The sequence below is a fragment of the Microcaecilia unicolor genome, chromosome 2, assembly GCF_901765095.1.
Source record: "Microcaecilia unicolor chromosome 2, aMicUni1.1, whole genome shotgun sequence".
NCBI lineage: Eukaryota > Metazoa > Chordata > Amphibia > Gymnophiona > Siphonopidae > Microcaecilia > Microcaecilia unicolor.
The window spans coordinates 116,047,162-116,071,502 of record NC_044032.1 but is presented as its reverse complement, the minus strand read 5'-3'; the positions used below and the strand labels follow the sequence as shown (position 1 = coordinate 116,071,502).

Sequence of the window (24,341 nt, the reverse complement as noted above, 5' to 3'; positions counted from 1 at the left end):
GGGTTCGTGGATTCGTGGTGTGAAGCCTTCAAGCCAGCCAGCCGTCTCTGCCCCGCCCTCGCGACAAAACAAACAAATCCGGAAGCGAAACGTCAGGGAAGGAGGCGGCGCTCCCGACGTCTAGCCTTTCCCTTCGCTGTGTTCCGCCTTAAAAAGAAAAGGCGGAACACAGCGAAGGGAAAGCTAGACGTCGTGGGCGCCGCCTCCTTCCCTGACTCTTCGTTGCCGGAACCACGGAGGTAAATTGAAAAGAAGAAAAAAAAAACCAAACGATGCATGGATGCGAAGGGGGGGGGGGGGGGGAGAAAGAGGCGGGCCAGGCTGGGACGATGGGAGAGAGAGTAGCATGGTATGCGACGGGGGGGGGGCATGGAAGGGCGAGAGGGGACTTGCTGGAAAAAGGATGAATGGAGGCGGCAGGGGACAGAGGAGCAATGGATGGGTATGGATTGGGAGGGCAGGGCACAGGGAGAGAGGGGAATTACTGGAAATGGATGAAGGGAGGGGGCAGGGGACAGAGGAGCATGGATGGGCATGGATTGGGAGGGCAGGACTCAGGGAGAGAGGGAAATTGCTGGATAGGGAAAAATGGAGGGGCCAGGTGACAGATGAGCATGGATGGGCATGGATTGGGAGGGCAGGACTCAGGGAGAAGGGAATTGCTGGATAGGGATGAATGGAGGGGGACAGATGGGCATGGATGGATATGGATTGCAGAGCAGGCCTCAGGCAGAGAAGGGGAAATGCTGGATAGGGAAAAATGGAGGGGCCAGGTGACAGAGGAGCATGGATTGGAAGGGCAGGACTCAGGGAGAGGGGAATTGCTGGATAGGGATGAATGGAGGGGACAGATGGGCATGGATGGATATGGATTGCAGAGCAGGCCTCAGGCAGAGAGGGGAAATGCTGGATAGGGAAAAATGGAGGGGCCAGGTGACAGAGGAGCATGGATGGGCATGGATTGGAGGGCAGGACTCAGGGAGAGGGAATTGCTGGATAGGGATGAATGGAGGGGACAGATGGGCATGGATGGATATGCATTGCAGAGCAGGCCTCAGGCAGAGAGGGGAAATGCTGGATAGGGAAAAATGGAGGGGCCAGGTGACAGAGGAGCATGGATGGGCATGGATTGGAAGGGCAGGACTCAGGGAGAGGGGAATTGCTGGATAGGGATGAATGGAGGGGACAGATGGGCATGGATGGATATGGATTGCAGAGCAGGCCTCAGGCAGAGAGGGGAAATGCTGGATAGGGAAAAATGGAGGGGCCAGGTGACAGAGGAGCATGGATGGGCATGGATTGGGAGGGCAGGGCTCAGGGACAGAGGGGAATTGCTGGAAAAGGATGAATGGAGGGGGCAGGGGACAGATGGCCACTTTCACTCTGACTCTCAAACACTCACTCTCACATACACTCTCCCAAACATACACACTCAGAGGAAAACCTTGCTAGCGCCCGTTTCATTTGTGTCAGAAACGGGCCTTTTTTACTAGTTTCTCTATAAAATATCTCCTCCTGAAGACAAGCATTTCACAATATGAACAATCATTTCTAGAACTTAATGGAATCCTAGTTCTTATTTCTTAATGAAAATCAACCCAGATTGTGCAACTTACTGCAACTGCACCTACTCCTCAGGCTTTAAGGGCCAAGTTGTAGAATCATTTATTGTTTATTGAGGCTTGATGTACTGCCATGTCAATACAGATCAAGGTGGGGTACATTACTCAAAACACATGAAACAGAAGAACTACAGAATGTTACAGAAACACACAGAACATGCACACAGCAAAGGAGAGAACACCCCACAGGACAGACAACAAACAGCACCATCTATTAGGCACCCCAATGCTCTCATGAATTATCCAGCCGGCACAAAAGAAAACAGGAAGGTCTTCAGAAGCACCCTAAACCTCTTATGGGGTGGCTCCAACCGCAGGGGCAAAGGGAGACCATTCCACAGGGTGGGGTTTCCTTAGCTGCAAGGTCTGTGGGTACTTTGATAACCTGACATTTGGAAGGTAATTCTAGAAAATGGCTTCCACTATAGGCATTGGTTATAGTGCCTATTTTAAGCCTATTCAGTGAAGAAAACTGCACTCCTAATTTTCTCTATAAAATATTAGCTCAACTAGTAAAAAAGGCCCGTTTCTGAAGGCAAGGAAACGGGCCCTAGGCAGGCAATTCCTTCCCCCCCCCGCGCTACGGCCCCCTCGACCCCCCCTCCGCGAACCTGTCGACCCCCCCCCCCCCGGACCGCCAAAACTGCCCCCCAAACAACATCATCCTCCCCCCTATTATTAAACTAACCCCACATATTCACTATAACCAGGGGTCTACCCCTCCAGCTCCTTCCTTTTCCCTTAAATTGGTTAGAGCATGTATGTGCTTCACTACCCCCTAAAACCCTCCCTCCCAGTCCTCCTATCCCTACCCCCGCCTCCCCCTCCCCTCCCCCACACCCATCCAAAACCTCTCATGACTTAATTGTCCCTACCCACTCTTGTAGCCGGGACCATCCCCTCTTGCGCCGCAGCTCCCCATCTCTACGGTACGCCGTTAGGCACTCCATTGCCATGAGCAGTTCTATTTTTTCCTTCCACTCGCCCATGGAAGGAGGATTAGTATCTCTCCACTTCTGAGCTATCAGGCATTTCGCTGCAGCAAGGCCCCATTGTAACATTTTACTCTGTTCCCATGAGTCACGAGCATTATGCATCCCTAACAAACACACCTGTGGGCTACACACCAAAGAATCTCCAATCATTTTTACCAGCGCTTTCATCACTGCTATCCAAAAGGGAATCAACCCGAGAACAGGACCACCAAATGTGCAAGATGAGCCCTTTTCCTGGCCACATCTCCAGCACCGGTCAGAAGCATTGGGATACATACGCCTAATTCTTTCTGGGGTATAGTACCACCTTGAAGCACCTTATATGCGTTCTCTTGCACTAGAGCACATATACCAGGCCTTCTGGACCTCTCTGCATATCCTTCCCATTCCTGATCATTAAAACAACAATGTAAGTCTGATTCCCATGCCCCCTTGAAGTGAAAAGGAGTGGGGTCACTTCCTCTCATAAATTTATAGAGTACCGAGATAGATCGGGGCACCCTCTGTAATATGCCCCATAAATTCTCCAGACCCTCCCTGTCTTGTAAATTTCCCCCCTTCCATCCCATTGCTCCCATAAATAACTTAACCTGTATATAAGAAAAGAAATCCCCCTCAGGGAGTGTGTATTGTAATTTCAATTCCTCAAAGCTCTTAATCCGTCCTCCCTGCAGCAGATCCCTAAAGCTGGAGAGACCCCTTTGGTCCCATCTCACAAAGGCCCTATTCTCTTTCCCTGCCCCGAACTTCGGTTCCCATCTAATCCCCGCCCTAGTAGATACCCCCTCTCCCTGCCCCCATTTCCTCCGAAATTCCTCCCAGACATTCAAAAGGAGCCTAAGGAATGGGTTGTCCACTCCCACCACCATCCCCCCTATTCCCTCCGTAGTCCATAATAATGATTTTAACCCCCTATGTGGGAAATATGATTGTTCCACCTGACCGGCTGGCTTTAGGCTTTTCTCCTCCCACTCCAAAATCATCTTGACCTGAACAGCCAGGTAGTACCATTCAAGCCGAGGCACTGCTCTTCCCCCTCTTTCTACCTCTCCCCATAACACCCTCCCAGCAAAGCGGGGGTGTTTCCCTTCCCAGATAAATTGCAGTATCTGGTGCTGTAACCGCTGCATCTCCCGCCAGGGTACTGCCACGGCAAGCTCTGAAACAGAATAACAACCTGGGTAAAATATTCATCCTTATTACCGCCATCCGCCCCCACCATGACAGTCACAGCCCTTTCCATCTTGATAGTTCATTTCTAATGCGGTCCACTATTTTCCCATAATTGAGTCCATAAATTCTATTCAAATCTCTAGGGATAAGTACCCCCAAATACCTAATATAGCTCTTGGCCCACTTAAAAGCAACCCTCCATTGCCAAACAAGTTCCTCACCTGGGAGACCCGAAATACCCAATATTTCACATTTGTCCATATTAATCCGCAACCCAGCATACCTTTCAATTCCCTCAGCACATCCCCCCACTAGCTCTAGCCTTTTCTCAGGATCCGTACACATAAAGCACACAAACCGTCCGCATACAGTGCCATGCGATGTTCCCTCATTCCCACTGTAAAGCCCCGAAACTCGGGGTGCCTACGTATTAACTCTGCTAAGGGCTCCATATAAATGGCAAATAGCAGTGGCGACAGGGGGCAGCCTTGCCTGGTCCCTCGTTCAATTGGAAAAAATGGTTGTATAATGGCCGTTTGACTGAATACAAGGCCTTCGGTGCTGCATACAACGCTGCTATCCACTTGCAGAAATTTCCCTGAGCCCCATATGTCGCATTACCTCTTTCAGAAACTCCCAGTCCACCCTGTCAAACACTTTTCAGCGTCTATTGCTAACATTATGGCTCTTGGGAGTCTCTGCTGTGTTCCCACTGTAAAAGAAGAGTACGACGTATGTTGTCTCCCACTTGTTGGCCCCGGGATAAACCCGACTGGTCCTCCCCTATTAATTTGATAAAACTCGCCCCAGCCTGTTGGCCAGCACTTTGGCCAGTATCTTGACATCGACATTTAACAGCGAAATGGGTCTGTATGAACCGCATACTGTAGGGTCCTTTCCTGGTTTAAGCAATAAAGAAATCCCAGCCTCCATCATGGAATTTGAAATCCCCTTTCCCTCCAATACCCCATTCCCTAACCTTATAAGTTGAGGTCCTAGCTCCTCTGCATAGCACTTAAAAATCGTGTAGCCATCCAAATCCAGGGCCTTCACATTCGGAGGTTCTTAATTACTCCATACACTTCCCCCCATCTAATCGGTTCTCCCAATCGCGCTTGCTGGCTTCATTAAGGCAACTTAACTGTATCCGGTCTAGAAATTGCCCTATCTCCCCCCCTATGTACCCCTCTCCCATTTTATACAAGTCCTCATATCGCCGCGCCCGTAGTCTACGTGCCAAGTAAGCACTGGATTTATTAGCAAACTCAGAGGTCCGCTGTTTCCACTTGGTTTGCATATATTCGATCTCTATCATTTGCAATTGTGCCAATGCCCCCCCGTACTTCTTTAAGCTCCTCTCCTAACTTTATTGTGGGTTGTCTCTTATGTTGTTTCTCCAAGTGCACCAGGCGGGTATGCAACTCCAAGTATTTCCGGCTTCTTTCTCTTTTCTCCGAGCTCCCCATTTAATAAAAACTCCTCTAACCACTGCTTTCATAGCGTCCCATAAGGATCCATCCTCTACCTCTCCATTATCATTAAGCTGGTAATATTCCTGTATTGCCCTCCTGACTTCCTCTCTCACTATTTCATCTCCCAGTAATGTCTCATTCAGTTTCCACAGACCCCCCCTTCTTCCTACCCCCCCAACCCCTTAAATCTGAGCCACATAGGTGCATGATCATAGATCTGACAAGTCTCTATCTCAGCTGCGTCTATCATATGCCAACTGTTGTGGTGCACCCATAGACTATCTAACCTTGCATAAGACTGTGCTGCATGCGAGTAATGGGTATAATTTCTTTGTGTCCCATGTAGCAGTCTCCAGCAATCCACCACCTCACATTCTGTCAAAACTTCATCAAAGCCTTACGCCCAGATCCCACTAACACCCCCCCTTCTCTTGGAGTGGTCCAAATTCGCATCCGGGGCAATGTTGAAGTCTCCCCCTATTATCACTTGGCCCTTTAATAAAACCATGGATTTTCCTCCTTTAGATATCAAAAATTGCTTCTGACCTTCATTAGGTGCATAGTGTAAGCTCGCTCCTCCTTAGCTCATCTGTCGCAGCTCCAAAAATCACAAACAATTTCAGGTACAGTTCAATTAAAAAAAAAACACCAAGAAAACTGTTCAGGGGATAGGAAGAGAGTCTCTCGTTTGGCCTGGCCTTTATTCAAGTCCCAGCCCTCAACACTTTTACTCTCTTCAAGCCGGGGCGGTACACAGCCCAGGCTTCAGCAGCTACTTCCTCTCTACCTCTTAGAAGATGAAAATTTGCCACAAAAAAACAATCAATAATACAGTCCCGTATTTCTTGGCTGCTTCCACTCTCCCTCTCTTGGAGAGTTGTAGTTAAACAAGGGAAAAAAAACACCCCCCCCCCCCCCCCATTAAACTTCAGGCCTGTTCTCTCTTCACAGGTAAGTGGCTCTTGTGAAACAAAACCCATGAGCCGCAGCCCAGTCCTTCTTTAGCTTTTTAAACACGTAACCAGTCCTTCACGCCGTATCTCTCTCTCGCTCTGGCTCTGCGCGGGAACAAAGCCAAGGGCCTCCACCCTCTTGGTCAGTCACACTCTCACCTGACCTCCTCCCGCATGGACCCACTTTGGCCTCTGTTATCTCCCGGGCTTTCGCTGAGCCAACGCTGAAAAGTCCATAGGCTCTTCCTGGGCGTTCTCCGGTTCAGTCAGTTCCATAGGGCATGGGTCCGCCTCCTCCTCCCCCTTTTCAGGAGCCCAGTCCATATTCTCTTCACCCCGCCCTTCCCTCAGCTGCCTCCCCTTTTCTTCATTAAGGATCTTTTGTATCTTTTCTTTCTCCGCCCACTTGTCCCACCACCTCCTCCCACCAGGTTGGAGACTCGGCCTTACTCCCTTTCCCTGCAGCCCTCCTCTGGTGACTCTCGGGAATGCACGTACCCTCTCCTACCACTGGGTTCCTTTAGTGCATGTTGGGAGTTGTAGTCTCTTTCTCTCCTTTTCTCTTCCTGTCCCCTAGACCGTTCCACCTCCTCTTTACAATAGATATTAATAAATGTGACTTCCTTTCCTTGCAAAAATCCTCTAATCCCCAAACAGCGGCCACTGGAATCCCGAAATTCTTCCTGTATGCTTAACCCACAGGTGTGTCGTACCAGTATAGCCACGCCCCCAGCCCTTCTAGGTTCCCTTCCCTGATGTACCAAAACATCTCTAAAGGGCTTGCGCCACAACAAATGCACATCTTTCGGTCTCAGGTGAGTCTCTTGCATCATCGTCACATCCCATTTTAACCTATTCAATTCCTTAAATACTCGACACCGTTTCCCCTGATGATTCAGCCCATTCACATTCCAGGACCCAACCTCTAATGTTTCCCCTGATCCCACTCCACTCCCCCTCCCACCCTTGTCTTTTCCCCTCCCCTAGCTCCTATCCCTCCTCCCCTCTCCCAACCCCCTCCCCTCCCCCCCTTGCTGATTCTTGATCACAAGATCAGCCAGAGTAGGAAAATAAACGTACAGTTCCAGAGGCTTAGGTCAGATATATCCTTAAAACAACCCCTAATACCCTTACATTATCAGCTAGCCCCCCCTGCCCGGGTCTGACCCTTCCCCAACTCTAGACCTCTATTCCCTCCCACCAAAAAACCCCCCTTTTTCCCCACAACAAACTGAACAACTCCAGGTCCGTTTCAAGCATCCTGAACAGCGTACCCAGTCCGGCTGCCGCCGTTTCATAGGGACATCTCATCGACTTTGACACCCCAGATCTACCTCTCTCCACTTCACAAATGTCAGCTCTGCCGCTTCATGTCAACTCCACTAATGGTTCTATTTACCACCCTAGGCACACTTCAGTTTGGGCAGCACAAATCCAGTCGCTGCAGTAATTGCTCTCAACGCAGCAAACTGTGATGCCTCTAGGTCCACAACACTCAAACCAATTATAGTGTAATATATATATTATATGACTAGGTTTGCTCAGTTATCTAGTTCCATAAGACTGTGTCATCCCAGATAACTGCACTGGCTTCAGCAGTTCCCATCCTTAAGCAGCCTGCTTGTCCTTCTTCTTTCCTCTCTCTACCACCACTTGCCTCGCGGAGTCTCTCCTAGGAACCGCGTGGACCTGCGGCTCCTGACTCTGCACCGGTACGTCCTGACAGCCCATGGCCCGTAACGCCGACCACGCTTCCTCTGGCGTTGTAACCTTGCGGGACTTCCCATCTATTGTAATCCAAACTACAAAGGGAAATAACCACCTGTATCTGATCCCTTTAGTGCGCATAAATCCGGTGACTTCTCTGAATGTTCCACGTTTCAACAACGTAGTGCGTGCCAAGTCCTGAAATACCTCTATTTTATTATTTTTCCAGGTAATTTCCTTGCACAACCGGGCCTGTCTCAGGATTCGTTCTTTTATAGGGAAGTCCAGAAAGCACACAACCACATCCCTCGGTTTTAGGTCTCTGCGTGGTCCCATCACTCGGTGTACCCGTTGTATGTGGATCTTGGGGGGGATGGGCTTCGGATCCAAGAGCTAGTATGTGCTGGCATAGTTCTTTTACAATGGCCTTGCAATTAGCGAAAATATCTAACTCAAGGATGCCTTTAAATCTTAAGTTGTTTCGCCAAGACCTGTTCTCTAGGTCTTCGACTTGCTCCCTGAGTCGGCCCAGCTCCTCCTGCTCCTCAGTTGCTTTCCGCCGCATAGAATCCACCTCCAACTGTAGGGACACCATCCCCTCCTCCACTTCCCCCACACGGGACCCCAAATCATGCATCTACGCCCTAATATCTTTGAGGGCATTCTGAACATCCAACCAGATCCCCGCAAAGTCCGATTTTAAGTCCTGAAGCAGCCCAGCAACGTCGGATTGCAACATGCTGGCAGCCTCCATGCTCTCTTGGTTCCTTACCGCTTGTTCCTGTGAGGCACAAGCGGTCGCCATCTTGTTTCCTCGCAACTCCAGACCCGCTTTCCCTTTGTTCGCCTTTTCACGTTGTTCCGGTGTGAAACGAAATCTCTCTAGGGTTTTCCTTGGTGGCATAGCCCAGAGGTGCACTCTCCGTTATTCCCAATCTGACTCTCACTGTGAGGGTAAGTTTAATGCTCAAACTAATATCAGCCCCAGCGGAGCTCCTCAATTAGACCTCCACCTTGGATCGTGATGTCATTTCCTCCCTACAGGTGCTTCTCTTGCCACTGTGCCCAGGGCAGTTTTCTAGCCCAAGTATCTAGGTACTTAACTCCATGGTTAGAAATTAGATCTCTTTGAAAATTGACTTTAACCTGTCTCAGGAAACAAAAAATAACTGCATCAAGAACATGTTCATAATCTCTCCAGGACTAAATATTGTCAGTCATGAAACTACCCAGCATAAAGGGTAATTTTACAACAGGGCATCTACAAAAATTTCAAAATGTATGCCTATGGGGCCCTTTCACCAATCTGTGGTAAAAAGGGCCCTGTGGTAGCTGCCCGATTACCGCCAGGTAACCACCATGCAAAAAAAAAAAAAAAAAATCGTGTCCTATTTTCCCCAGCACAAAAATAAGCAAAACCTTTCCCCTTTATAAATGTGCTTTGGTTTTGTTCTCCTGGATCTGGACCAAATAAGCGGCCGCCCTGATTAACCGGTGTCCCGAATATCCAGAATCTACTGTACATATTTTATAAAAGATCATCTAAAAATTATGAACTTAAACTGTGTAAACTAAGCGTGAGTTCAACATAGCAATTATGTGTGTACTGGTAATTGCCTCTACAGAATACTTCAGAATGAAAGAACCAATCCCCAAAGAAAAGGAGACCAAGAGACTGACAAAAGGATGAACTTCTTTTATATAAATGGGTATATATGATTTTATAAATTTAGAAATGTGAAAGAGGGGAATTCAGTATGAGCTGCACCCGCAGCTGAGCTGCTGTCAATGATACAAGCTGTTATATTACGGTCACCATGAAGGCTCAATACATCGTGAGAACCCCTCAAGAGAAGTGGTAAAAGTTCAAAATTGTGCAAACAAATAAATAAAATAAATAATTGTGTTCTTATACACCCCTTCTCTTATAAATACCCAAACAGTCTCTAGTAAAGTTAGTCCAAGTTCACATAAGCATTCATTTTATAACTGAAGACACTATTGGGCTTATTTTCGAAAGAGAAGGGCACCCATCTTTCAATACAAATCAGGAGATGGGCGTCCTTCTCCCAAGGTCGCCCAAATCTGCATAATCGCAAGTCGATTTTGGGCATCCTCAACTGCTTTCCGTCGCGGGGATGACCAAAGTTCACGGGGGCACATCAGAAGCATAGTGAAGGCGGGATTGGGGTGTGCTCAACACATGGGCGTCCTCGGCCGATAATGGAAAAAAGAAGGGCGTCCCTCACGAGCATTTGGTCAACTTTACTTGGTCCATTTTTTTCACACCCAAGCCTCAAAAAGTTGCCCAAACTGACCAGATGACCACCGAAGGGAATCGGGGATGATCTCCCCTTACTCCCCCAGTGGTCACCAACCCCCTCCCACCCTAAAAAAAAAAATAATTTTTTTTGTCAGCCCCATGACAGCAGTATGCAGGTCCCTGAAGCAGTTTTAGTGGGTGCAGTGCACTGCAGACAGGTGGACCAGGTCTATACCACTGTGAGCCCTCCAAAACTCACCAGAAACCCACTGTACCCACATATAGGTGCCCCCTTCATCCATAAGGGCTAATGTAGTGGTGTACAGTTGAGGGTAGTAGGTATTGGGTGGCTCAGCAGACAGGATAAGGGAGCAATGGTGAGATGTGTACCTGAGAGCATTTATTTGAAGTCCACTGCAATGCCCCCTAGGGCTCTCCTGGGATGTCTGTGTGGCCAGTCTACTAAAAATTCTAGCTCCTCCTACATCATTGATTTTGTGCATTTTTCACTTGGACTTTTTTTTCTGAAAACGGACCAAAAAGATAAACTAGCAAATAGCCATTAAAAAAAAAAAAGCTAGACCTTTTTCCGATGGCAATATTCCCTATTTGAATTTTGCACATTTTTAGCAAAACGTCTAAAGTTGGATTTAGACATTATGTCGAAAATGCCCCTCCATGTCGCTTAATTGGAAGCACCAAAAATGTTTTTTTTTATATACAGCAGAACAGAAACACTTATCTCGATTTCCTGCTGAAGATGAACGTTTATTAGTTTTACCTCTCCCCTGGGGTGGTGGTGGTGGGGGGGGGGGGGGGGGGGACAGATTTCTTGTGTTTAAGGAATACTACCATAAATCCTTTGTTACACACTTAACTTTAGGTGTGAGCACTTATGGTAGCTCAATGGCTGGTGAAAATGCTCGCACCTAACTGCTGTCAGTTAAGATGTATAACTGACAATATTTAATACCTTTAGCATATAAGTGCTAGGTACGCGCCTGAGCCACCCATAGCCCTCCTCCCCATTTCCACATCCCTGGCAGTTGCTGCTAAAGGAATTACACACTAAGGTTACAGAATACCGACTAAGGCCCTGATGCTCAAAAGTAAACGTAGGTGCCATACTAATGCCCACATTTACCTGCGCAGAATGTTCAGAGGGGTCTAGCGCAGGAAACAATGAATGCGACAGGCACTATCGCAGATAGCATGCAAATGTGGTCAAGCTCATGTTAATGTGGTCTTTTGTATTCCTCCCCAATGCTTAGAAAAGAGCACCCAAAGCAAAACTGCCTTAGCACTGAAAAAAATAACGAATGTCAGGTCAGAGCAGGCGTTAGGGTGTTGGAAAAGAGGATTTCTCATGATTCTCATGCTTCTCTCATACTTTTTTTGCAAAATACTCTGGTTTTGATTGCTTTTGGAAGCAGAAGGAAACCCGTGCAAGCCCTCAAGCGCTGGTCATAAGAAACAGCAGCCTCGTGTGAAAGCACATGTTGGCTTAGGTTTCCTGCACCTATAATTAAAGCATCCATGCTAAAAAAATTTTAAAAAATTAAAGATACCTAGTAAAAGCACAGATTGGCGTCTCTTTCCTGCATCTAAATATAAGTGTACAAACTAAAAAAAAATTTAAAACGCTTATATTTAGGCCACAGAAAACAGGCGCCAATAGCAAACTCCATAATGCTGAACAGTCATTTTTTGCATGTATAATCCCCAGGATTCTATATATGGCGCCTGAAAATCTGCGCGGAAACCATTGCGTAACAACGTGCATAACTGGTTATCTAGCTAATCAGCACTGTTAACTGGATGTTAACAAGCAATTATCAGCACTAATTGGCATTAATTGAGATTTACGCGCACAACTCGCTAAGTGTATTCTATAACGTGTAAGTGGCATAGTTGAAAAGGGGGTGTGGCCATGGGCGCATTATTATAGAATACACCCGATCTGCACCTAATTTAGGCGTTGGGATTTACACCAAGTAAAACGTGGCCTAAATGGACCTGACCAAATTTAGTCATGTGGCAAGCTGCTCGGCATATTCTATATACTACACAGAAATTTAAGTCTATTCTATAAAATTTAGAAATACTTTAGAGAATAAGCCTAGGCGTAATTTCCCCTCCCCCCCCCCCCCCCCCCCCCCGGATTTTTCAGGTGCCATATACAGAATCTAGCCCAATATGCTTTAAATTAGGAAAGTGTTTTATAAAATTATTCACAGAACTCATAACACTTTGAAAAACCTTAAGACAGAGTGTAGGAAACAATGTCACCTGGATATCCAGTTAATAGCTTCCAGTTTTTGTATCTGATTGCAGCATGGATGGATATGTTGAAGACTGACTCGTTCCATACAAAAGGTTGAACTTTTGAGACTGGTGTGGTGCTGTTCTTACCAGGACCTGTGGAAGAGACAGGTATCTTCAGATATTGTTTTTTTTTTTAATTTTTATTTTATATATGTAACTTGCTGTACCGTTTCAATTGACTCGCAGAATGAAGCGATATATATGCTAATTAAAATCAGGAAAGGAACTACAACTAAAATAGAAAAGGCAAACATTCACACACAAAAATACATTAATTAACCTAAAAGTGTGGGGATTCAGAAACCGTCAAACCAGAGTCAGAAGTCAGAGGCCTGTATAAACAGCCAAATCTTTAGGAAAGACTTCAAGTTTTTCAGGAAGAGTACACCTCGGATATTAACAGGCATATAACTCCTTAAGGCAGGGTTAGCAAAATAGAAGCCACTCCCCCGATATTCAAAGCTATTTAGCTGGCCAGACACAGCCTCTGACTGGTTAAATAGCATATCGGTGGCTAACCATGGACATTCAGTGGGAGATAACTGGTTATTTCCCGTTAAATATCCATGGTAAGTAGCTAGCTGGTTAGGTGCGGATACTCAGTGCTTAACCGGCTATGTTCAGTGGTTAAAATAGGCCGCACAAGTAGTAGGCCTAACTTTAACCGTTAAAAAGTTAACTTCCCAACGATGGATGGAGATTTGCTCACGTCCTTGCAAGGCGAAGAACTGGTGGCATGTACAACCTATTTCTTGGCCGTTATGTACAACCTATTTCTTGGCCGTTATGGGTTGTCCAACTTTCCAGCTGGTGAAATTTATTACTAAATTTGGTGTGGCTGGAGGTGCAGTGTATGTAGCTCAATAGCAAGGGCTGTTAGGGAACAGTAGCCAGGCGGAAGCAGCCCTCCAGAAAGCCAAGGAAGCCTTGCCACCAGCAGTACAAGAATGGGCAGACAACACTGGCATGCAGATTCCAGCAATTCCAAAATTTAACTTTTCTTTGTGTGAATCCTGGAACTGGGGTATAGACAAGACTGTGTCGGCATTTGATTCAGCTCCATATAAGATTACTGAATACACGCAAGATGGATGGAATTACTTGAAGGATCTTGTCAAGTGAAGACTTGGTGCACAAGTACTAGATTAATGTAAAGAAAACACCATCCAGCTTGGACACACCTGCTCTGATAGTGTATAGAATAAACTGGATTTTTCAACTGCTCCAAAATAAATAAATAAAAGTTAACCAGTTAGCGCTGAATATTGGCTTAACCAGTTATAAAACCCCTGGATATTCGATACCGCTCGCTGGAAATGGTCCGGCATTGAAAATCCAGATTTAATGCCAGTGGCAGACAGCAAAAGCACTGCCCACCGCTGGCTGAATATCAGACCCTCTATGTCTAGTGCTCTCCATTTGTGCCAAGTGAGGTCCAGGCAGAACCATTTGGTGATCGTTTAACGATCTTAAAACTCACATTGGAGAATATGGAATAGTCAAGGAAGACAAATAAACCAGTGTACCCTGATGAAACGCTTTAAATGCCAGATGAAGGGTCTTGAATTGTATGTGGTATTCAACTGACAACCAGTGAAATTTCTTAAACAAATGTGTAACATGATCCATTCTATGTGAGTGGCATAGGAGACAGATGGTCGTATTCTGAAGGGTTTGGCGTCTCTTATGTATGGTTTTGGTTGAAATTAGATAAACAATATTACAGTAATCCAACCTTGTTATAAGTAATGCCAAGAACAGAAAATTGAAGGAATCAGTGTTAAAGATAGACCACATAGTACGTAACTGCAGTCTTGCATAATGAAGAAACCTGAGGAGCAAAAGTAAGATGAGAGTCAATAATGATACCTAGGTAATCAAAAGTGAGCGTTGAAATAATGGAAGTATTACCCATGCCGGCCAGAAAATTGTCTTCTACATCATGAGCCGGCATCCTTGACACAACATAAACTAAGTATACAATATTTGGTGGCAGCTAAAATAGCACTAGCCAGAGAGTGGAAAAAACAGCAGCCACCGGAAATGCTGAGGGTGCTGCCAAGAATAGACAATATGTATCAGATGGCGAAACTGACAGCTATAAAAAGAGGGCGAATGGGAGCCTTCAATAAGATATGGCAGCCTTATGAACAATTTCAAGAACAATTACAAGAACAGAAATCAGCACCACCATGATATGGGGAGGGGGGGGTAGGGGTAGAAGATATGTAAAGAGGATATGCAACAGGAGTATGTTAAGCTATGCGGTAATGTTGTTGGAGATATTGAGAAGTTGTAAATCAAGTTTGCATGTTAAACGCTTTAAAAAATCAATAAAAAGTTTAAAAAAAAAAAAAAAGAAAGAATGGAAGTATCAAATAAAGGTAGAGTTACATCCAGAGGCAGCAGTCTTGTCATTATTTAAGACAAGTTGATGCTGTAATAATCAATTGTCTACTGTATCTAGACAGCACTGAAGAGAGGATAAATCTGGGGAATCAGGGTTAGTATGATGGAGCAACAGAATATCATCAGCATAAATGTGGAAAAATATCAGTCATAGATTAAAGTGGCAAGGGGAATTTAAAATGACAGCAGATAAAGACCTGAACGGTCCATCCAGTCTGCCCAACAAGACAAACTCATTTTACATGATATGAGGTACTTTATATATACCCGAGTTTGATTTGTCCTTGCCATTCTCAGGGCACAGACCGTAGAAGTCTGCCCAGCACTGTTCTTGTACTAAAAGTTCTGAAGCTAACATCGAAGCCCCTTAAAATTTACACTCCAGCCCATCCCTATCTCTTCAGTTACGATCAGGGCCAGCACTATTTTTGCTTCCCAATTACCAGCGTTGCCACCCAATGTCTGCTAAGATTCCGTAGATCCATTCCTTCTAAACAGGATTCCTTTTACTTTGTTGACCTGTCCAGTTTACCTTGTGAGCTGTCTGAGCTACGCTGGGCATTTTTAGACTTGGTTTGATTGTAAACTGATGTTACCTGTGTCTTATTATCTTCCTGATAATCTGCTGACTCTACCTGCTTCTATTCTTCTTATTTAAAAAACAAACAAACCCTGTCTTTTCACTTGCAGAGGGTCTGACTCTATAGTCTCACCCACCCACCCCTGGGTGAACTCCCTTTATATAGGGCAATCAAGGGACACTTGTGAATCACATCAATATGACCTTAATTCAGTGTAATACATGTTCTGTTTTAATCCTAAGGCAAACTATCTGGAACCTTAGAGCTTGTCCTATCTGTCTCCAAATATCAGTTTTGAAAGATAAGATCAACAAACTCAAGATGGAATTAGCTACAACTAAAAGAGCAACCAGGATTACTCAGTTCCCAGCCAATTTACCACCACCACTGCCACAGAGAATGAAACAATAGAGGAGTAGATGGGTCACAGTAGGCTCTGGTAGACTAAGATCTGTGACACAGAAGCACTCACCCTCCCAACCTTTGCTCCTGTCAAATTCTTTTGCTGTGTTGCATCATTATGATGCTGAAAAAAGAAGTACTGTGGTGGAACCAGAGGCAATGAAAGTAGCACAACCCAAGAAACATCCCCAAATAATGACAGATTGGTGAAAAGCAGAAAACTCTTACTGCTCGGAGACTCCATTATCAGAGGCATTAATTTAGGAACATAGTTCAAGGGTTCCAACCTAATGAAATGCCTTCCAGGATATTCAGCTACCAGATGTACCGACCAAATACTGAAAGTGGTCCGAGAAGAGAGAAAGGCTTCAAATACTGATGTTGTAATTCACCTGGGGACAAATGACCTGGCAAACAATAGCAAATTTACAGCACAGAGAGTGTTCTAGAAGCTTAGGGAGGGACTGAAATCTTTGGTTCGGACTGTGGCTTTTTCTGAAGTAATTGCCACATGGGGGAAGGGAGAGGAAAGACTACACACAACAGTGGATTTCAATAAGTGGCTTGAGCCTTGGTGTAAAGAAGAAGGGTTTAGATACATAGGCGCATCGGGTAATATGTGGAAAAATAACAGGCTTTACTGTAATGATGGGCTACTTCTTTCTCTGACGGGAAAAAGGATCCTTGGGGAGAAATTCAGACAGTATGTTTCTAGACATTTAAACTAGACGGCGGGGGTGACAAAAGGAAACAAGGGAATTCAGAAAGTCACCCCCAGAATAAACATAATGGCAGAGGGAAAGGTCATCTAAATACAGAAAGCCACTTAAACTCACTAAGCACATAGAAAGCAATGAGCACAAATGCTTGTAGTCTAGGTAAAGAGGTTCAAGACTTGCAAGCCCTGATGCTTGAAGAAAACTCGAATATTGTTGCTATTACAGAGACGTGGTTCAATGACTCCCATGAATTAGGGTTACCATATTTTGTCCTCTGAAAAAAAGGACACATGTCACGCCCCCCCTGCCCACCCACACCATGCCCCTGCCCCACCCACACCACGCTCCTTTCGGATCCTCATCCCGCCCCGTCATAGTCCCCTCCCCCCCCGGGATCACATATTCTCCTCCCCTGCCCCCCGTCACCTCCCCTCCCCTCCCCCTTGTCACATAGTCCCCTCACCTCCCCTCCCCTTCCCTTACTTACTATCTGCCCTGGTGGTCTAGTGACCTCTTCCGGGCAGGAAAGAGCCCCCTCTTTCCTGCCCGGAGCGCTGCCTGCCCTTGCCCTGCATCCTTCTTGGTCTCGGCTGGGGATTCAAAATGGCCGCCAAGAGACGCGGCCTCGCGAGACTTCAACTCTCGGCGGCCATTTTGAATCCCCAGCCGAGACCGAGAAGGATGAAGGGCAAGGGCAGGCAGCGCTCCGGGCAGGAAAGAGGGGGCTCTTTCCTGCCTCGAAGAGGTCACTAGACCACCAGGGCAGATAGTAAGGAAGGGAAGGGGAGGGAAGACCCACGGCGCTGCCCGCCCGCACGTTTGTCCAGAAATCCGGACAAACGTGTGTGCGAGCAAAACCCGCCGGATGCCCTGGACATGCCCTCGAAAAGATGACATGTCCGGGGAAATCCGGACGAATATCATGAATGGGATGTGACTATACCAGGCCATAATCTTTTAGGACTTAAGAAAATGTTAAATAAGAGCGGAGAAAGAATAGACCCCTGAGGTATACCACAGTGTAATGGCTTATCTGATAAGGTAGTCTGGGTAATGGAAACATGAAATATATGGTCTATTAAGAATGACTGGAACCAGCCTAAGACAGTGTGTCTTATACCTAAGGCCTGTAACTGAGATAGCATTAAAGTATGGGCTAGGCCGCTGATAGATCAAGAGAAATGCCAAATGTGATAAGACTTCTAATATAATAATTTACTCCTCCAACATTCCAATGTGTGTCACTGGGATTGTAACCGCCTGCTGATGTCACTCCTCCAATGTTCTCCGTCCCCCCTCCCTCCCAGTTCCATGGGACCCTGGAACTGGGAGGGAGAGACCGAGGGACAGAGGGAGGGGGACCCTGGAAATGGGAGGGAGGGAGGGGGACACTGGAACTCGAAGGGGGGAGGGAGGGAGGGGGGCCTGGAACTCGGAGGGAGGTGGAGGGGGCAGGGGAGAGATGCTGCACATGGATGGATGGAGGGGGCAGGGCACAGAGGACGTTGCCTGCATATGGATGAATGCAGGGGAGAGAGCATAATGTAGGGGAAGGAGGGCACCCTGAAACTCGGAGAGAGGCAGGGAGGGACGACCCTGGAACTCGGAGGGAGGGGGACAACAACCCTGGAACTCGGAGGGAGGGAGGGGGACAACAACCCTGGAACTCGGAGGGAGGGAGGGAGGGAGGGGAGGACGACCCTGGAACTAGGAGGGAGGGGGGGGGGCCCTGGCACACACTCTCATGCTCACACACACACTCTTTCTCTCACAGACACACTCGCACCCAGTCTCACTCAAACATACACACTCCGAGGAAAACCTTGCTAGCGCCCATTTCATTTGTGTCAGAAATGGGCCTTTTTTACTAGTGTATCAAGATATGAAAGGACTTCACTTAAAGAAACAAGTTTTATGTACAGGACACATGATGTGCAAATGAAAGGTCTTATCCCGCTTGTGAAAGCTCCTGGTACTTCTTCCTTTGTTGTATAGTTTTCCTGGAGCAATTTTCAAAATGAAACATGTGTATACTTTTACTTCGTAAATTTGGCAGGATCTGTTAGCAGTTATAAAATTACCCCTCCAGAACTACTTATAATGAATAAAAGCCCTATAATGCAGATTACAGGGAAACTTGTGAAGCATTTCAAGTATGCTATGCAGTCCCCTAAAAATTCTTTAAAAAGTTTTAGGAGCCCTTTTACAAAATGGCGGTAAGCCCAACGCGGGCTTACTGCTTGCTAAAAACGAAGTACCGTGGCAGCCCAGCAGTAGTTCCCACCCTCAGCATGCTGTCATATCTGGCGCTACAAAAATATATATATTTTTGTAGCACCGGTGTGTATCCGGCGGTAATCACTGTCCAGTTACCACCGGGCTAGCACGGGAGCCCTTATCGCCACCTCAGTGGGTGGCAGTTAAGGCTTCCCCCCCCCTCCCCAAATGGCCATGCAACAAGTGTCCATTTCCTGAAAAAAAGACCTACCTTTTACCCGCTGTGGTAAAAGGGGGCCTCAGCGCATGTCAAAAACACGCACCAATGCCAGTGCAGGCCCCCTTTTGCTGCAGCTTGGTAAAAGGGGCCCTTAATTTTAAAAACAATACAATCACTTTGTCACTAGCATTTGGAATGATCCACTTTAGAGAATTAATTCTACTGAATAAGCCACTCTATGTTGTATTCTGGGCAGACTTTTATGGTCTGCGTCCCGTAAATGACAAGACCGATTCGGATAGGCTGGAGTGGGCTTTGATGGCAACTCTAGTAGTTGGAACGTAAGGACAGTGCTGGGTAGACTTCTATGGCCTATGTCCCAGAAATGCCAAAGAAAGATACTGATAAAGTACTTTATGTCACATTCATTATTGATTTAATCATGAATTGATAATGAGTGTGATTGTTGGGCAGACTGAATAGACAATTCAGGCCTTTATCTGCTGTCATTTATTTTTACTACACAGGGCCCCTTTTACAAAGGTGCACTAGCGTTTTTAGTGCGAGCTGAAAGTAAGCATGCACTAAACATTAGAGATGCCCATATATTCATATGGGCAGTTCTAGTGTTTAGCACATGCTAAAAATGCTAGTGTGCCTTTGTAAAACACCACACAAACAGGGATGTGGAGGAGTGGCCTAGTGGTTAGAGCACCACTCTTGATATCCAAGGTGGCCGGTTCATATCCCACTGCTGCTCCTTGTGATCTTGGGCAACTTGTTTAACTCTCCATTGCCTCAGGTATAAAGTTAGATTGTGAGACCTCCAGTATCAGGGAAATACCCAGTGTACCTGAATGTAACTCACCTTGAGTGTGAACAAAATCTAAATAAATAAACAATTCAGCCACTGAACTAGGTAAATAAAGAGCATTCCCTGTCTTATAATTTGCATTTTACAAATAAAATATTCATTTTTGCTTTGCTCATAACACGACTGAACAGTAGCTATCAATGTGGGCTACTTTAAGACATGTTGTTTTACCACTAACTGGTGCTATTTTAGCACAGGTCCCATTTTATGCAATGAGACCTAGGGCCCTGTTTACTAAGGTGTGCTAGCGTTTTTAGCACGCGCTAATGCTAGAGACACCCATAGGAATATATGGGTGTATCTAGCATTAGTGTGTGCTAATTTTTAGTGCACACTAAAAACATTAGCTTGCCTATAGTGTGGCTTAGGAAATAAGGCCCCTAGTTAATAATTGGGGTTAACAGAAAAATAACACATCTTAATGGTAATCCACATTGATGACTTCCCCCCTTAATCTCCAACCACAATGAAACTTAACAGTTTTAAAGCACATTGATAAGAGCGGCACTGTATATTTAGGCATCTCTTCTGGCACAACACATAGTATCGCATTAAGTACTAAAGTCTTAAAATATATTCACCCTAAATATAGGCTGTCTTCAAATAAACTAGAAGTACTGCTGAACTTCAGCCTAAGTATATGTATAGATGAAAACCTAGAACATTTGCCTTTCAGTCTGTGATTAAATTGATGAGAATGAACCGCAATGGGAAAGAGGCAATCTTTTCTATGGCTGCAGATCAAAGTACATTCTATTTTTTCCCCAAAATGGCATTTAGTGAGATCCTAACCACAAGAATTAGACTAACCAGAAAGTAGTCCTTCAAGCATGCTAGATTTCTGTACCATGTGGTCTTGCATTCTATATTGCAGGAGTAAATTCTTGGATTCTGAAGGCATTTTTGGATGAGGATGAAATGATGTTAATTTACAACTTAATCTGGAAAGGAAACACTGCCCAAAGATTTAGTCCAGAATCACTGTCAGATGGCTCCTGCAAGGCATATGTTACCACCCTCCAGCCTCTTTGTAACCTCTTTCTATTGCAGTACAGGAAACAAGCAGCATTAGCCACTGTAAAAACATGAGAGCTATGAACGGAAATCTAACAGAAAACGCAACAAAGTCGCATTAATGCAAATGTCTTATTTTCTGTCCTTTTCCAGTCCAGAAACAGGCAGTTTATTGAAATGGCCCATCCAGATTCTGAGATTTCTAACACAGTAATGAGGCGGAGCATTTTCAATATGATGTCTAAATCCAAATTGAGATGTTTTGCCGAAAACATCTCAATCCAATGTCTAGCACACAGCCATAACTGAACCAGAAATTTCTGGTTCAATTATGGCTTGAAGCTAGATGTTTTCAGGGTGTAAGTACTATTTTTGAAAAAAAAATTCTTCTAGGGAAAAACGTAGAAAAACAAGCCATTGGGACGTCTGTCTGGCCGAATTCCTAGATTCTGATGATCAGTTTGCCTGAACTGTTCCAAACAACGCTGTAAAATTAGCACCGGAACAGCATGGGGAAGCAACGCCCTGATGATCAAAATTAATAGTGTGCAAATTTATGCATGCTATTAGTTTTGATCATCGGGCTGCTTTTGCAGAAGGATTGTGCCTGGGCATGTGCTCGAGGCACAATCCTCCTGCAAAAGTTGTTTGACAGGTCCAGGCTGTCAAAAAAAGCCCATACCTGTCAAACATACAGATACAGGCTTGATGTCTGATGGACCTCCAGACTCCCCAATCCCCCCACTGGACAGAGGCCCTGGTGGTCTACCAACCTCCAAACCTTGACAGTACCCGACCCACCCCAGTCCCCCCCACAGAAGGCCCCCACTCCCCCACCCACGACAGAAGACCTGACCCAACCTGATCCCCCACCTCCAAGAGGAAACGGCTGGTGGTTCAGCACTCCCCCCCCCAGTGGTCTAGCAGCCCCAAACCCCTCCCTATCTTGAGAGGATGGAGAAGGGAGTAACACTCTCTCCTTCCAGCGCCGCCTCCAAAATGGCGGTGTCCTGCCCAGTGCATCCTGGGATAGGCTGGACTTCCCTACCATATATAGGAGTTTTGGAAGCGGCGCTGGAAGGAGGAGGGAGTGTTACTAGACCACTGTGGGGGGGGGGGGGGGCGCTAGACCACAAGTGGGGCTGGCAGACCTATCTACTGTTGAGGGGGGTAGGGGGTTGGGTCAGACATCCTAGCAGTGTAGAGGAGGAGCCTAGTGGTGGGAATTGAACGCAAGTCCTGTTGTGCATTGTCTACTTGTTGGGCCACCTGGCTTTTCTTATCCTGAATTCGAGAAGGGGCTCAGTGAGTGTGAGAGGAAGCCTTCAACTGAGTGCAACACGCTCTTAATCAGTGAGATTTGGCATCTCTGATAATCTCCTGGTAGAAGGGGTGGAAAGCACTTTTGGGCACTATGGGGCTATTTTACAAAGCGGCGGTAGGGCTACTGCGCATGTAGTGCATGCCAAATTGACACTACCGCCTGCTTAACGCGCCCACCCAGTGGTAATTTTGAAGTTGGTGTGCATTGTTTCCCGGTGGTAATCTGCAACACAGCCACATCGGCGCGTGCTGCATGAATATCGTGTATCCTTCACTATCAATTAAAATGTTCTATTATGTATTGTGTTGACATTGTAAGTAGTATACTATGCCATATTTTTATTTGAATATTTTTACTGCTGTAATTGCCTATTGCTCATGCTTGATCTATTCTTACAGTACACCGCCTTGAGTGAATTCCTTCAAAAAGGAGGTAAATAAATCCTAATAAATAAATAAATAAAATAAAATAAAATAAATAATGTGTGAGCCCTTACCGCTAGTTCAATGGGTTGCAGTAAGGGCTCAGGCAGTAAATAGCCATTCACTGCTTTTAATTTTAGCATACAGCCATTTACTACACCTACTAGAAAAAGCCTTTTTCCCCAGCCACAGTAAAAAATGGTCTAGCGCGTGCCAAAAACACAAGCCTACACTACTGCAGGTCACTTTTCACTGTGGCTAGTAAAAGGACCAGTGAGGAGGCAGGTGAGTCACAGCGGTGACACTGCTTGTGTGAAACGAGTTGCCACTGAGGTCCACAGAAGGCTCATAAGCATATAGGAGCTCTGTGTCTTCACCATTATAATAAGTTGAGAATGTTGGGCATGATTTTGACAACACTGTATAGAGGCCTCAGTCTTATTAGTTAATTCTTATGCTGACCCGAAGTTGTTAATTCAATAAGGGAATCTAGGTGCCCAGATTCCATTATAGAATACTAGCATAAGTCAGCATTTATGCGCCAACACTTAGATGTGTCTACTTACATCATGCCAATAGCAGGCGCAAATGTGTGCACATAAATGAGGTAATTTAGAACATAGCCACCCCTGAGACATTCCCACCCCCCATCCCCAGCTCTTACTGGGGGTCAACCTGGTATTCTATAACACTGCACTCAAATTTTAGGAATGCCCCTTACCCACCTATGCCCCTCCCATCGCCACGCCCCTTTTGGGTTTCATGCTCTGGGATTTGGGCGCACACTGTTATAGAATAGCACATAGCAAGATGTGTGGCAAATTCAAATTGAAGCCAATTAGCACCCAATTATTGGAACTAATTGGCTTGTAAGCCAATTTAGTTGGGCGCACATCTTAGATTGGCATCCAAAGATCGACACCCAATTTTGGGCACCATATATTGTATTCTACTGCAGTTCTATTACTATTTATCATTTCCGAAGTGCTACTCTACAAACACATATAAGACTCAGTCCCTGCTCTACAAAACTTATAATCTAGAAAGAGGGACCTTGGAAATGTCATTCATTAAGAAAATGGCTAAAACCAACAAGGCTGTGATTAGATTTGGAAAAATTTACTGGTAACATTTTAAAATTTCAGTTCTCAACCATGATAACTTATTTCCAGCACTCCAGAAAATCTGGAGGTTGAGCTGTCAGCCTTAGGATGATCATTGTGCCAGCTGAAAATCTAGCCCATAGCAAATTTATTTATTTTAGTTACATTTGTACCTTGCACTTTCCCACTCATGGCAGGCTCAATGCATCTTACATGGGGCAATGGAGGGTTAAGTGACTTGCCCAGAACCACAAGGAGCTGCCTGTGCCTGAAGTGGGAATTGAACTCAGTTCCTTAGTCCTCCAGTACCAAAGTCCACCACCCTAACCACTAGGCCACTCCTCCACACGAGGAATGAGAAGATAAAAGCCAAAATCACCCCTACAGTCTGTCCAGCAAGATGTTTAGGGTTGTAACCGTTGCTCTGCTCAGGTCAAGCCCCCTTACCCATGTACCTTTCCATTCTGTGCATGTAGTTATGTGTGTCATACGTGCAAAGTGCCAATATAATTGGAATTTACACTTGTGCCTATCATTGTGTATGCA

General features: G+C 45.8%; 1 protein-coding gene across 1 annotated transcript in view; it reads right to left on the bottom strand.

The window, feature by feature from the left end:
* LOC115463051 (arylsulfatase B-like) overlaps positions 1-24,341 on the bottom strand; it is a 240,963-nt gene that overhangs the window by 3,190 nt on the left and 213,432 nt on the right. The window contains exon 7 of the mRNA XM_030193237.1: positions 12,475-12,603. Coding sequence (XP_030049097.1) covers positions 12,475-12,603 — 129 coding nt within the window. The remainder of the gene's footprint in view (positions 1-12,474; positions 12,604-24,341) is intronic.